Genomic DNA, 14491 nt, shown 5'->3' with positions numbered 1-14491 from the left:
CCTGAGAAAGGTAACCCTGTTACTATTGTTACAGCAAATATTGTAACACCTAATAAACCATGTCATTAAACCTTTACCATTGATCTATAAAATGAGTTCAAGCCTTTGGTAGTTTGTTACCTACTACTTATTAAACTCATTGGCCGATGCTCTTCTTTCAAGGAGTAGAAGCTCAAAGTGTGTCCACTATGGCTGTAGCTATTGATTATTTTAGTAGTTGATTAATCTTTCAATTAGGGCTGTCAAATTTATCGCGTTAACGGTTGGTAATTAATTTTTAAAATTTATCACGTTAAAATATTTAACCCATGCGCGGAACGACCCACTCATGCATTGCCACAAACAGACTACAATGGCGCCGTTTTATGTATATTTAGAGCTAAGAGGCAGAGACAAGCAAGTGGAGTGGACACAGGCATTCATTGGGCCCGCGCTATTTATTGGCAAAAGCTTTGGCATCTCTTCCACAACAATTATATCTATTGTGGCGAGCGACTTGGGGAAGAATGAGAGGATATGGTCTTTTTCTTAACACCCTGTATTGAACACAACGCAGAGAAGATATACCATTTACAGCCACCACTGACAGTCATGGTTGCCCAACTTCCCATCATGCATTTGGGCGGAACAGTTAAGTCGCTACAGTATCATTTACTGAAAGGAATATTATTTTTGTTGTGCTGTCTCTCAAAAAAATATTAATGTTCACAAAAAGAAAAGCGCTCAATGCAAAGAGAACTGGCATTCCCAAACAAAATAGCTATGCAAAATAATACTCAGACTTTGGTCAAACTCTATTCAAACATTCCGTTTAGGTCAACAATTACACTAGATGGCAATATTTAGTCACAATATACAAAATCACTTTTATCTTTTAAGAATTACAAGTCTTTCTATCCGTGGATCCCTTTCACAGAAAGAATGTTAAAAATGATAATGCCATCTTGTGGATTTATTGTTATAATAAACAAATACAGTAACTTATGTACAGTATGTTGAATGTACATATCTGTCTTGTCTTATCTTTCCATTCCAACAATAATTTACAGAAAAATATGGCATATTTTAGAGATGGTTTGAATTGTGATCAATTACAGTTAATTTTTAAGCTGTGATTAACTCGATTAAAAATTTTAATCGTTTGTCAGCCCTACTTTCAACTAGTTAATCCTAATAATCGAGTAATCGCAGGACAAATTTAAGATGTAAAAAACAAAGGCTTGCTAAGATTGCACTTTCAAAAGCATTAAATACCAATACAAAAAAAAAATCCCGAATTCTTCTTCAAACTGCAGAAATGCACTGTCATTTAAAAATAAATTAAAATACTTGCTCAATAGGTAAAAAGTAAATAAATAAATAAATGAGGATATAAGTGCAACAAAAGAAAAATTGGCAAACTTGCATAGCAAAAGTCTGCCAGCTTAAATGCTATAAAATGTTAGCGTTTTTTTTTTGTTTTTTTTTTACAATGTACTTAACAAATCGTTTAAACACATTTACACAAAAAATGGCTAAATATACTGTATACCTATAAACTAAATTGCGAAAGCATAAAAATGCTTATCTCAAATGAAAACTTACCTTATGTTGGTTTTAGCAGGAAGCAGCAGGATTCAGCCATGTTAAATGAGTTATGTCATATTCACTGCTGCCACTAGAGGGCAATGTATCCACCAAAATCAATAAACCTAAATGAAAAAACTTTCAAAACAAACCATTACAACGCCATTCAAACGAATACTCGAAGCAGCAAAATTTGATTACTAGTGTCCACCTTTGAGTGCTTTGTGACGGTGGAGGGCCTCAGTGGCACCCGCTGCTCGGTAGGGAGAGAAACTAGAGTGACAGAAGTCAGTCTCCAAAAACCAGAAATAGAAGATTGATTTTTCGCTAATCGTTTTTAACAAAGAAAGTGTCGCTAGGATGATTAGGGAAGTCTCTGGTTCAACTTAGAACAACAGAACGATAATTTAAAAATGCCTCCCGTGGATGTTTCCACCACAAGATTACGCTGATTCGCTCTTGTCGCTGTCAATTAAAACGGGATTCAGGCAGATCATCCAATCATCTTCAGAAACGCTGAGCGTCCGATGGGCTGGGCAAACTCAGCATTTAGCCAATTACTAGTCTTTTAGCGCCGCAGTAAATAATGTACTCTCAACTCTGGAGACGCTCAGCACACTGTTTAAAACACTGTGAGGCTGTGCTGATTCTGTACAAAAGTTGAGTGTATATTTCGTCAATGACATGTACAGTACATACAACACTATTGCTTGATCACTTGTTTTTTTACATTATAGGGGAAGCTGAGCTTTTTTTGCAATATTAAAACAATCTTTGATTAACATATATGAGAAAATCAGAAATGAAAAAAATATTTTTCAAGAATTTCAAAAGCAACACGTCCTCCAATGACCCATATTTTGTTTAAATGTGTTTGCGTTATTTTGAAAGTGAAGAACTTCAAAATAATTGAAGTCGCATAAATGCTATAAAACCATGACTAGTGTGTATTTAAATTGGGTACTTTTATCTTTACAATGTTTTAGAGCACAAAAACAGCGAATTGCTGCGTGTTTCAATGAATTATGGAGAGCTTGAATTTGCATGTGAAACTCTTTGGTCTTTGGGCTAAGGTCTGTAATATTTTTAACCTGTCAGATTTATTGGCATGAGAAGTACGGCTCAAATATTCTTTCCAAATAAAACAAAAATAACTTATCGACTTTCTTGCAGGGTTCTGAATCCAACAGCTCAGACTACAAACTCCCTCCTGGATTCCTCTACAAGGTGAGCCATCTCGCTGGTGTTGGTGTGACTTTTGGTTCTGATGCAAACATCCTCGCCAGGTTAAGGCCGTCCATGAATATGCTGCCACTGATGGGGATGAGTTGGAGTTGACCGTTGGAGATGTTGTGCTTGTGTTGGCCTTTGACAACCCCGACGAGCAGGTCTGTAATGTGATATCCAGGGGTAAAAGTGGGCCAGAACAGTCCGGAACACCGTTCCGATATAAATTTTAGGGGCAGAACGGGGCGGAATGGTGTTTTGATCCCCAAAAAATGACGGCAACTGTCAAACCTCCATGGTAAAATTAAAAAAAAAAAAAAAAAAACTGCCAGGCTTCCACCCACGCATCTCCAAGAAGAAAACAATCTACTAATATCAGATTTACATACTTAAGTGTTAACAGCAAACTGTTAAAAAAATAAATCAAACATCATAAGCAGTTACTCACAATGTTACTCGTTACTTGAGGATTCTTTTCACCAAATACTTTTTTACTTGTACTTGAGTACATTTTTTGGATGACTAATTTTACTTTTTCTTGAGTAATAGTAATTTGAAGTAACGCTACTTTTACTTGAGTAAAATTTTTGACATAGACTTCATAACCTATTGACATGACACCGGGAAACGGGGCTGATTCGTAGGGGGCCTATTTTCAAAAACTTCAATTTCAAATATTTACAAAACCAAAGCTGCTACCGACCGAAAACCAAAACAGGCACCTATCTTAGCCATATGAGTCTCCATGAGCAGCGGCATAAAAAAACTTCAGTCGTTCCCTTATAAAATACGATTAATTATTTTCTGTATAAGTATTACACAACTTAAAATGGCTATAAAGTCTCAGATTTTACACTAGATGCACAAAAATCACCAAATGTATAATTAGTCACCTATATTTTCAGGATCAATAGCAATATTGAACATATCATATACGTTTTTGATCAAAATAGCAACTTAATTTTTTAAAACATTTACTGCAACTTACTTACCACTAGTTTTCAACAGCTAATAAATCACTATCACAATAAATCACATCAGAAACTTAATACTTGAGGAAAACATGCAGAATCAATCATAAATTATATGTAAATAGATAATTAATAAATCCTATAGAGAATCACAACATATTATAGAAAAGAATATCCCTTTATTATCATTATAAACTATACACTGTTAGCGAATGAGGCATAAAAGGTGCTTTTCTGGCGAAAATTGCTGTGAATAAATGCTTAAATCCCCGAATTCTTCATAGATATGGACATGAAACAGTCTTGATTCTTGGTTAAAAGCAAAGAAACCATACAGTTAGTGTTTATTTTACGTATATTGATGAAGTACCATGCTACTATGTTAGCGAATGAGGCTAGCAGCCGCCCGGAGCAAAAGGAGCTTTTCTGGCGAAAATTCTTGTGAATAAATGCTTAAATCCCCGAATTCTTCATAGATATGGACGTAAAACAGTCTCGATTCTTGGTTAAAATCAAAGAAACCGTACAGTTAGTGTTTATTTTACGTATATTGAAGAAGTACCATGCTACTATGTTAGCGAATGATTCTAGCGGCCGCCTGACATAAAAGGAGCCTTTCTGGCAAAAATTCTTGTGAATAAATGCTTAAATCCCCGAATTCTTCATAGATATTGACGTAAAACCGTCTTGATTCTTGGTTAAAAGCAAAGAAACCGTACAGTTAGGGTTTATTTTACGTATATTGACAAAGTATCATGCTACTATGTTAGCGAATGAGGCTAGCGACCGCCTGGCTTAAAAGGAGCTTTTCTGGCGAAAAATCTTGTGGACAAATGCTTAAATCCCCGAATTCTTCATAGATATGGACGTAAAACAGTCTCGATTCTTGGTATCTTGGTAAATTCCTGTGAATAAATGCTTCAATCACGCATGCAAGGTACGAAAAATATAATATTTACCTTGAATCCTCGAACACTCCTGAGACAATACTTCCCGTTTGTATGCAGTACAACTTTTGTAGTTAAATCCAATCGTAAGTAAATTCAAGCTTAAATCCGACATGAGCGTGTGCCATCTCTGATAAGGCGCAAAGAATGACGAAGTGACACATCAATAGTGATGATGTCTATGATTTTTGTCGACTCTACCCACCTCTGGGTATAACTGGCAAAGTTTTTTTTTTTTTTTTTTTGCATTCCTGTGGTTTTAGAATGTTTGACCCCCCCCCACCCCACCCCAAAAAAATCTGGCTCTGTGGCTACTATTATGTCAGGGAGTTCCGGCAACAAATTCTAACCTCTTTCGCCCCTGCTGATATCCCTCCACAATCGGAACACCAGTGCCCGTGTCCACTCTAATACTTGTTTGTGTGGGTGTGCGCAGGATGACGGCTGGCTCATGGGTGTGCAAGAATCTGCCTGGATACAAAACAAAGATATTTCATCCAAAGGTGTCTTCCCTGAAAACTTCACGCAGAAGCTTTGAAGTTCACACAGCCTTCTTAAAGGTGCTTTCAAGTTCATTATAATAAAACGGGGAATATCAAAAATCTGAAATTTGTGTCATTTATCAAGACTTGAACTCATTCAAAATTAAAGTAAACTGAATGCATCTGATATTTAATTTTCATTTGCAGAAGTTCTTTTTGGAGTTGTTATTCTTCACGTATTGTTCACACGCAAACAAGTGAACAAGAAAGGAATGCAGTGTGTCAGTGGCAGACTTTGAACGTCACATAAGAGGGTACAGCTCACACTGAGGTGACAGTCAAGTGACTACATCAGGACATCACTTTGCTAGCACCTGAAACTGGTCAGTGATGCAAACACGGAATTCACCTCAACCTGTTGACATAGCTTTTTTTAGTTGAATTGTGTTGTCATGTTGATATCACTGCTTTCATGCATTTTTCTCATTTTTTAAGAACGCATGAGATAGTCTTGGAAATATTTGATTGGGTGGAAAACTTCCATGAAGCAGTTATATTATCAATAAAAATTGATGAAACATGCCTGGTCCTGTTTATTTCAAATTTTCCTTTTCGAGGGAAATTCAACAAAAGTGAGAGGATCAGGTGGCAAAAAATATGGGATTCTTGTTGTCACAGTAAAACAAACTTGATGGACATGTTGGCGTCTCACTTTAGATTACGGTGTCAACGTTGTCTTTGACACGGGCTACATTGTAGGAGTGGTTTCTTTCGCAGGGCCATTTTGTCTGCCAATTAGCTGCCGCAATTGATCAACTAATCGATTAGCAAATGAATTTATGTTGATATTCGATTCATTGTTAGAGATGTCTTTTACTTAAATATGGTCCAAATCCTCTTTTTGAGCCTCTTGATAGGAAAAATATAATATCGTTATTCCTTTTTTAATTTTGTATTTCATTCTTAATTTATATATTTCAATTTAAAAACGAAAAAAAAAATAAAAATTTAAGAGTTATTATTTTTGTGCTACATTTTTATAAAGGAAAAAGTGAATTAAAAAAGTCAATTCTTTATATTTTTTAATGGGGAAAAAAACAGTAACTTCTTTCAATTTTGACATTTTACTTTTTTTTATAGATTTTATTTAGAAAAGGAAGACAAGTAAATCTCTGATTCATGTAGTATTCATCTTTCAACGAAGACTACAGAAATGTTATTTCAATTTTATTTCAGAGAGTCACAGCAAGTTAATGCAAATGATTTACGTTTGGTGCTCTTGCACTTGTTTAGCGGTCAAGTAGTGACTTCAACACGCAATTATGACTTTGAATAAGGCACTTACCATAAATATTTTCGTACGCCAAGATGACGTGTCCTGAATCCAGCATGTTCTCCTGTTGAGTGTCGCAGCAGATGCCTGCCTTTGGGGTGCGCTGTTGTGACGTCACACGTTGAACGTTAAATTTCAGATTTTTTGCGTGCCCGGTCTGCACGGTCCGCCCCAGATCAATGCGCAACCTGTCATTTGGACTGTCAGATTGATGATCCCGGCTGCATCTGGCGCACTGAGGCGTTCAGCAGACGTGATTTCTATATGAACCTGGCAAGCTGACGTCGATCCGGGACACAGTCACCTGCTATTGGGTTTGGACTGTCAGATTGATGATCCCCGCCGCATCTGGCGCACCGACGTTTAGCGGGCATTACTGCTATGTGAATAACGCGAGCCTATGACGGATCCGGCGGACGGTCACCTGCTATCGGGGTAGGTTTACATAATACTCTTTCACAGCCCGGAATCCACAAAATGTAAGATGACATGCGATTGCCATTGCGTTTTATTTACAGTCGGGCAAATAAGTATTTAGTCAACCACTAATTGTGCAAGTTCTCCCACTTGAAAATATTAGCGAGGCCTGTAATTGTCATCATGGGTAAACCTCAACCATGAGAGACAGAATGTGGAAAACCCCCCAGAAAATCACTTTGTTTGATTTTTAAATAACTTATTTGCAAATCATGGTGAAAAATAAGTATTTGGTCAATACCAAAAGTTCATCTCAATACTTTTTTATGTACCCTTTGTTGGCAATAACGGAGGGCAAACGTTTTTTGTAACTCTTCACAAGCTTTTCACACACTGTTGCTGGTATTTTGGCCCATTCCTCCATGCAGATCTCTAAAGCAATGATGTTTTGGGGCTGTCGTTGGGCAACACGGACTTTCAACTCCCTCCACAGATTTTCTATGGGGTTGAGATCTGGAGACCGGCTAGGCCACTCCAGGACCTTGAAATGCTTCTTACGAAGCCACTCCTTTGTTGCCCCGGCTGTGTGTTTGGGATCATTGTCATGCTGAAAGACCCAACCACGTGTCATCTTCAATGCCCTTGCTGATGGAAGGAAATTTCACTAAAAATATCTCGATACATGGCCCCATTCATTCTTTCCTTTACACAGATCAGTCGTCCTGGTCCCTTTGCAGAAAAACAGCCCAAAACATGATGTTTCCACCCCCATGCTTCACAGTGGGTATGGTGTTCCTCCGATGCAATTCAGTATTCTTTCTCCTCCAAACAAGAGAACCTGTATTTCTACCAAAAAGTTTTATTTTGGTTTCATCTGACCATAACACATTCTCCCAGTCCTCTTCTAGATCATCCAAATGCACTCTAGCAAACCGCAGACTGGCCTGAACGTGTACTTTCTTCAGCAAGGGGACACGTCTGGCAGTGCAGGATTTGAGTCCCTGGCGGCGCATTGTGTTACTGATAGTAGCCTTTGTTACTGTGGTCCCAGCTCTCTGTAGGTCATTCACTAGGTCCCCCCGTGTGGTTCTGGGATTTTTGCTCACCGTTCTTGTTATCATTTTGACGCCACGGGGTGAGATCTTGCATGGAGCCCCAGATCGAGGGAGATTATCAGTGGTCTTGTACGTATGTCTTCCATTTTCTAATAATTGCTCCCACAGTTGATTTCTTTACACCAGGCATTTTAGCTATTGCAGATTCAGTCTTCCCAGCCTGGTGCTTGCCTGGTATACCATACCAGACTCACCGCTGTTCCAGCGATTGAGTCTGGCGACCGTCCGGCGGATCAAATTCCGAGGGCGGAGCAAGCCACAGCAAACAGACAGCAAAGTAGACCAATCAGCAACGGGCAGACGTGACGTTGTTAAAGCGACAAGTAATTAGCGTGAGCGGAGAATGGAGAAGTTTATTCAACATGGCTAGCGCGAGCCATGTTGACTGTTGTCAATGACTTGTTTCGATGTGTTTTTGGTATTTCAAAACTGGTTTTACCGCGGATTGGAACATATTCTCGGCTCTCCCGTTCGCCATCTGTGTTGTTGTTGAGACTAATTTCGGCACGTAAGAGTGACGTTACTCGTTAAGAGCACGTCACGCAAATAAACAAATCTGATTGGATGATTGATTTTGTACCTTGCTCGGGAGGCCGTTAATGGGCTGAGTCCCAGACTATTTCTCACAGTGTTTGAAAAATACAGGGAGAATAGTCTGGCTGTGCCAGGCAGACCTGGTGCAGGTCTACAATTTTGTCTCTGGTGTCCTTCGACAGCTCTTTGGTCTTGGCCATAGTGGAGTTTGGAGTGTGACTGACTGAGTTTGTGGACAGGTGTCTTTTATACAGATAATGAGTTAAAACAGGTGCCATTAATACAGGTAACGAGTGGAGCCTCGTTAGACCTCATTAGAAGAAGTTAGACCTCTTTGACAGCCAGAAATCTTGCTTGTTTGTAGGTGACCAAATACTTATTTTCCACTGTAATTTGGAAATAAATTCTTTAGAAATCAAACAATGTGATATTCTGTTTTTTTTCCACATTCTGTCTCTCATGGTTGAGGTTTACCCACGTTGACAATTACAGGCCTCTCTAATCTTTTCAAGTAGAAGTTGCACTATTGGTGGTTGACTAAACAGCTCCTCCCATTACTCGAGACAAGCCTTGACGCCTCAGCACATTTCATACCATCACTACTTTGTCGTTTGTTTCATGCAATCTTTTGTTATTGAGAACAAACACATCTCGTACAATTGCTACTTTGTCGTTTGTGTCGCCCAATCTTTGTTATTGAGAACAAGTTTATGTGAAATAAATACTTTAATTCGCACCAGTTCCCAGTTATGCCCACCGTAAAAATAATGGTCCTTCTTGTGTCAATCGATTGTTAATCCTTGACATTCAATTTGCTGCTTTTACTTTCATTTGAATGTTTCATAGTCATGGTCAAAAAGTGTTACTCATTCAATTATTTAATGATCCACCACTGTTTACCGCTCAGACTTCAAATCGAGACATTGATGGATTATCATACCTAATTGGCCTCGAGCTGGAATTGTGCAGTATGAGTCAACAAAAAGTAACCAGGGAGGTTGAATGGCTTGAGGCTGATGTAACTAGGCTACCTTAGAAATCACAAATCAAGTCAAACATGCCATGATAATTAAATCGTACATCGTCTGCTTTCAGCGCATAGAAAGTTGGGTATTTAAGATAACAAAAGTTGAAAGAGTTGGGCCAGGCAGCAGCTGATGAAAAATCCTCTCTTAAAGAAAATAAATTTGTATGGTATCTGTAATCCTTAAGAACCTTCACAAGATGGGCAGGTGTACTGTATGTAAGACGTGTAACATGAGAAGATGCATCAGTTGCGTGTCGCATTTCACAGCACATCCACTCAGTGCTGGTTACTAACAACAACCATTGTCAGAGGTCAGACTCGTGTGAGCTTTTCTGCACTCCTCCTCCAATAGTGTTTGCTTCTTCAGCTCCTTCGGTTGCCACAACACGCCAAGTTGTTGCTGAGCAACACCGCAATATAAAACGCCGTCCTGCTTTTGGACCGCACAACATCCCCAAGCTCTCATTTCAGGTGAACAAGAGACATCTTCAAGAGTCATGGTAAGAAGTAAACACAAACATTCTGATGGAAAAAAATCTTATTACCAGGAAAAGTTTAACTGCAGTTTTCAATGTAGTTCTTGTTAGTCTTTGTTTTTGACCTCTGAACATCTTCTTGCAGCGTGAATGCATCTCTGTCCACGTCGGCCAGGCTGGAGCCCAGATCGGCAATGCATGCTGGGAGCTGTACTGTCTTGAGCATGGAATCCAGCCAGATGGGCAAATGCCCAGTGATAAAACCATCGGAGGAGGAGATGACTCCTTCAACACCTTCTTCAGCGAGACTGGAGCTGGCAAACATGTGCCCAGGGCAGTTTTTGTGGACTTGGAGCCCACAGTCATTGGTAACATGAGACGAGCACGAATGGTTTCACAGTACAACAAAGCCTACCAATCATTTATGTTATGAAAAAAAATATTTGTTAATGTTTGCCTACTAGATGAAGTGCGCACAGGAACCTATCGCCAGCTCTTTCATCCTGAGCAGCTAATCACGGGGAAGGAAGATGCAGCCAACAACTACGCCCGTGGTCACTACACTATTGGCAAAGAGATCATTGACCTGGTTCTGGACAGGGTTCGAAAACTGGTGAGCATTAATGAAAAAAGTGACATTTGTCGATCATTCCAGAATCGGAGGACATCTGTCCTTCCACCCTTCAAGTTTTGGACAACCTAGATACAAAATACTACGAGATCATGCAGTTTCAGAGTAAATTTACTTGTCCTTACATCAAATCTAAAAAAAAAATAAAAATCAACCCTAAGAGAATACATAATTAAGTTTGTCCTCTTGATCAACAGAAACTGCTAGCTTCTCCTGGGAAAAAGCTAACATTAATCCAGATTTGCAACCCTGCAACCAAATATTGCGAACATCAAATAAATCATGACTAGAGATGTCCCGATCCAATATTTGGATCGGATCGGACGCTGATATGGGCAAAAAAATGTGCATCGGATCGGCCGACACGGAAAAATTCCGATCCAGACTTCCGATCCAGTTTTTTGTTAAGTCCGGTCCGCACCGATTTACATAATCCATTCCAGTTTTTGCTTCGGTTTCTGGTCCGTATTTTACGGCACACCTTCAACACACTACATTACCGTCTCCCAATTTACCGAGAGACTTTATCGGTAAAAATGTCAGCTGTGTGGGATCATTTCACCTTAAAGGACGACAAAGACGAAGAGGCAGAGTGCAACATATGCCACAATAAAGTCAAGCGTGGTGGTAAAGCTGTAAGAAGTTTTAATACAACCAACCTAATCAAGCATTTAGCGAACTACCACCACAAACAATATAAGGCGTATGTTAAGAAAACCAAAGACAAAAAGAAAGGTCCTACGCAACTAACACTGGCAGAAACTTTTGCTATGCGTGACAAACTGGCTCTCGACAGTCCCAAAGCCCAGGGAATAACAAGAGTCATTGCCGAAGAATTCATTCTGGATGACTCTCGTGAGTAAAGACGCACCATCCAACACTTAGAACCACGGTACAACATGCCCAGGCGTCATTACATCCTTGAGCGATTTGGCCGTGGAGGATTCGAGAACGATTCACAAACATCCAAATTCCGATTATTGAAATATGTCGAGTAAAGCGGAACTAATGCACAGCGCGGTCTTCGGGACGCAATGAGAAAGGGACCACATTGCGTCCCGAGAGTAAACATCATGCTTGTCATAGACCCGAGTAATGCCAGTGCTCAACTCACGGCTTCAGCTCAACTCATGCCGCTGGATAAAAAACACAAGAATACCTGACTGCTGCTGACAGCCGCTACAAACTACGTCAACATTGTTTTACTGTAGATAATAGACATCATATGTATATAGAACTAGATGCAAAATGACAGACTCGACGGCGTTAGCAACATTGAAGAATGGAAAACTAGATGCGTTCGTAAACGGCCGCCATCTTAAAGTAGGAGACTTCCCTAGTAGGCTATTGTGAACCTTCCAAGCGAACCTAATTAACTTTTTATCTAAAATACTCCTAAATCGGCAAAATCTTGACTTGAATCTATCTTCAAAACAATTTTAAAACTTTCACATGTCGAAAGTAGACAGAAGAGAAATTATGGAATAACGGGAGCAATTTTAACTACGTTAACAGTTGATTCGCAAAATTAAATTAATTGAATGTAGTTTAAAGCTGCCGATACAGAATGTGGACTTGAGTATTTTATTTACTGGTTTAAAATGTTAACTTGATACCGAAATAGTCGTTTATTTAAACCTTAGAGGCTTTTTATACAATTATTGGAACTAATGCACGAAACATTAAAAGCATCTAATAGCTTGGGGGGGTTGTGGGATTTTTCACTGAGGTTGTTTGTGTGTTTTGCTTTTTTAAGACCGTTTACAATATTATTTGCACGTTTTACTGACTGACTATGCCATTTCTGTTTGTTATTTATAATGTTTTGTGTTTGTCACTGAATAAACAGGTCAGTTTCTTGTTACCAACCGTTGTGTGTTATTCAAACTCACCTAATTCAGCTGGCTAGTTGTTATCAAGAGTACTAAAACTCTTTTCAACATGAGTCTGACAACTAAGTAAGGAGGCTAAATAACTTTAAACTTTAACACATGCTCAGATAGGCCAGTATCGGTATCGGATCGGAAGTGCAAAACAATATCGGTATCGGATTGGAAGTGCAAAAACCTGGATCGGGACATCCCTAATCATGACATAAAAATTTTACCATTGATCTGTAAGCCAAGCTGATCAAGTCTTTGATAGTTTATAACTTATTATTGATGAATATATAATAGAAAACCACAGAAGTAAAGGCTTATTTTTTGAGAATTTTGAAGCCAAAATGTTCTCCATTTCGAGAATGACCTTTGTGCTCTCCAACTAATGAAGGCCTTTACCTCGGTAGGCGGACCAATGCACTGGCCTTCAAGGTTTTCTTATCTTCCATTCCTTCGGAGGAGGAACTGGTTCTGGGTTCACCTCTCTACTGATGGAGCGTCTCTCAGTTGACTACGGCAAGAAATCCAAACTGGAGTTTGCCATTTACCCGGCTCCTCAGGTGTCAACTGCTGTGGTGGAGCCCTACAATTCAATTCTGACCACTCACACCACCCTGGAGCACTCGGATTGCGCCTTCATGGTGGATAACGAGGCCATCTACGATATCTGCCGCAGGAACCTCGATATTGAGCGTCCCACCTACACCAACCTCAATAGGCTGATTGGTCAGATCGTATCATCCATCACAGCTTCTCTGCGCTTCGATGGCGCTCTCAATGTGGACTTGACAGAGTTTCAGACCAACCTAGTACCGTACCCACGCATCCACTTCCCCTTGGCAACGTACGCCCCCGTCATCTCGGCAGAGAAGGCGTACCACGAGCAACTGTCCGTTGCAGAGATCACCAACGCCTGTTTCGAGCCGGCCAATCAGATGGTGAAATGTGATCCACGCCACGGCAAGTACATGGCGTGTTGTCTGCTTTACCGTGGCGACGTGGTGCCCAAAGATGTCAACTCGGCCATCGCCACCATCAAAACAAAGCGCACCATCCAGTTTGTGGATTGGTGTCCCACCGGTTTTAAGGTGGGAATCAACTACCAGCCCCCTACTGTGGTTCCTGGGGGAGATCTGGCCAAGGTCCAGAGAGCCGTTTGCATGCTTAGCAACACCACCGCCATTGCCGAGGCCTGGGCCAGACTGGACCACAAGTTCGACCTGATGTATGCCAAGAGGGCCTTTGTGCACTGGTACGTTGGCGAAGGAATGGAAGAGGGAGAGTTCTCCGAGGCTAGAGAGGACATGGCCGCTCTGGAGAAGGATTATGAAGAGGTGGGCACGGACACCATCGGGGATGAAGAAGAGGAGGAAGGGGAAGAGTATTGAAAAAGCAACACTGTTTCCCGAGTCAACGTTCTCAGGATTCCGTTTCATGTGACGCGATTCTTTTTATCCATATACTTTGTATCTTGCACAAAGGGTGTCGAGAGTAAATGTTCAACTGCTGTAAAATGTGAAATCATGCCTATTCTGCTCTTACCCTATTGCAAGGTTTAATAACAAGCTCACACCACAACTCCGGTGAACCAGCAAGTCTGTTGCTGGATGACCCACATAAGAAAATTGTTAAATAAATTGGTTTGTTTTCATCCTGCGCCCATCTTTATTCAAACAGACTAGTTTAGATTTGACAATAAATCATCTCAAATTTCTATGATGTTCCTGTCTTGATTTTTTTAAACTAAAAGTGTCATAAAAAAGGTCTCATGGTCTCAGTAGAATTGAACTTCTGCAAATTGTTGCCAGTTTAATGCTTTGCAACAACATTTGGCCACTTTTCCAACCCCTGTGGCAATAACTGACTTCACAAAATGGCCACACTC

The 14491-nt window shown here is 40.0% G+C and overlaps 2 protein-coding genes across 2 annotated transcripts in view; both read left to right on the top strand.

The window, feature by feature from the left end:
- bin1b (bridging integrator 1b) overlaps nt 1-5799 on the top strand; it is a 46687-nt gene extending 40888 nt beyond the window's left edge. Inside the window, exons 18-21 of the mRNA XM_057829442.1 lie at nt 2740-2793; nt 2853-2954; nt 5148-5271; nt 5401-5799. Coding sequence (XP_057685425.1) covers nt 2740-2793; nt 2853-2954; nt 5148-5249 — 258 coding nt within the window. The 3' untranslated portion in view covers nt 5250-5271; nt 5401-5799. The remainder of the gene's footprint in view (nt 1-2739; nt 2794-2852; nt 2955-5147; nt 5272-5400) is intronic.
- A 3336-nt stretch (nt 5800-9135) lies between these two features.
- Nucleotides 9136-14278, top strand: LOC130906336 (tubulin alpha-1A chain-like). The gene is made up of 4 exons (XM_057820576.1): nt 9136-10119; nt 10241-10463; nt 10560-10708; nt 13014-14278. The coding sequence occupies exons 1-4, from the start codon at nt 10117-10119 to the stop codon at nt 13992-13994; spliced, it is 1356 nt and encodes a 451-aa protein (XP_057676559.1). The 5' UTR covers nt 9136-10116; the 3' UTR covers nt 13995-14278.
- Nucleotides 14279-14491: the final 213 nt, after the last annotated feature.

This window comes from Corythoichthys intestinalis, chromosome 2 (assembly GCF_030265065.1).
Source record: "Corythoichthys intestinalis isolate RoL2023-P3 chromosome 2, ASM3026506v1, whole genome shotgun sequence".
Classification (NCBI taxonomy): domain Eukaryota; kingdom Metazoa; phylum Chordata; class Actinopteri; order Syngnathiformes; family Syngnathidae; genus Corythoichthys; species Corythoichthys intestinalis.
Note: the sequence above shows the minus strand (reverse complement) of the source record. Positions and strands in the feature narration are given on the sequence as shown.

Coding starts and splice junctions, on each gene's coding strand:
- LOC130906336 (XM_057820576.1), top strand. Junction 10,464..10,559: donor CTTGGAGCCCACAGTCATTG/GTAACATGAGAC, acceptor TTTGCCTACTAG/ATGAAGTGCGCACAGGAACC. Junction 10,709..13,013: donor TGGACAGGGTTCGAAAACTG/GTGAGCATTAAT, acceptor TTACCTCGGTAG/GCGGACCAATGCACTGGCCT.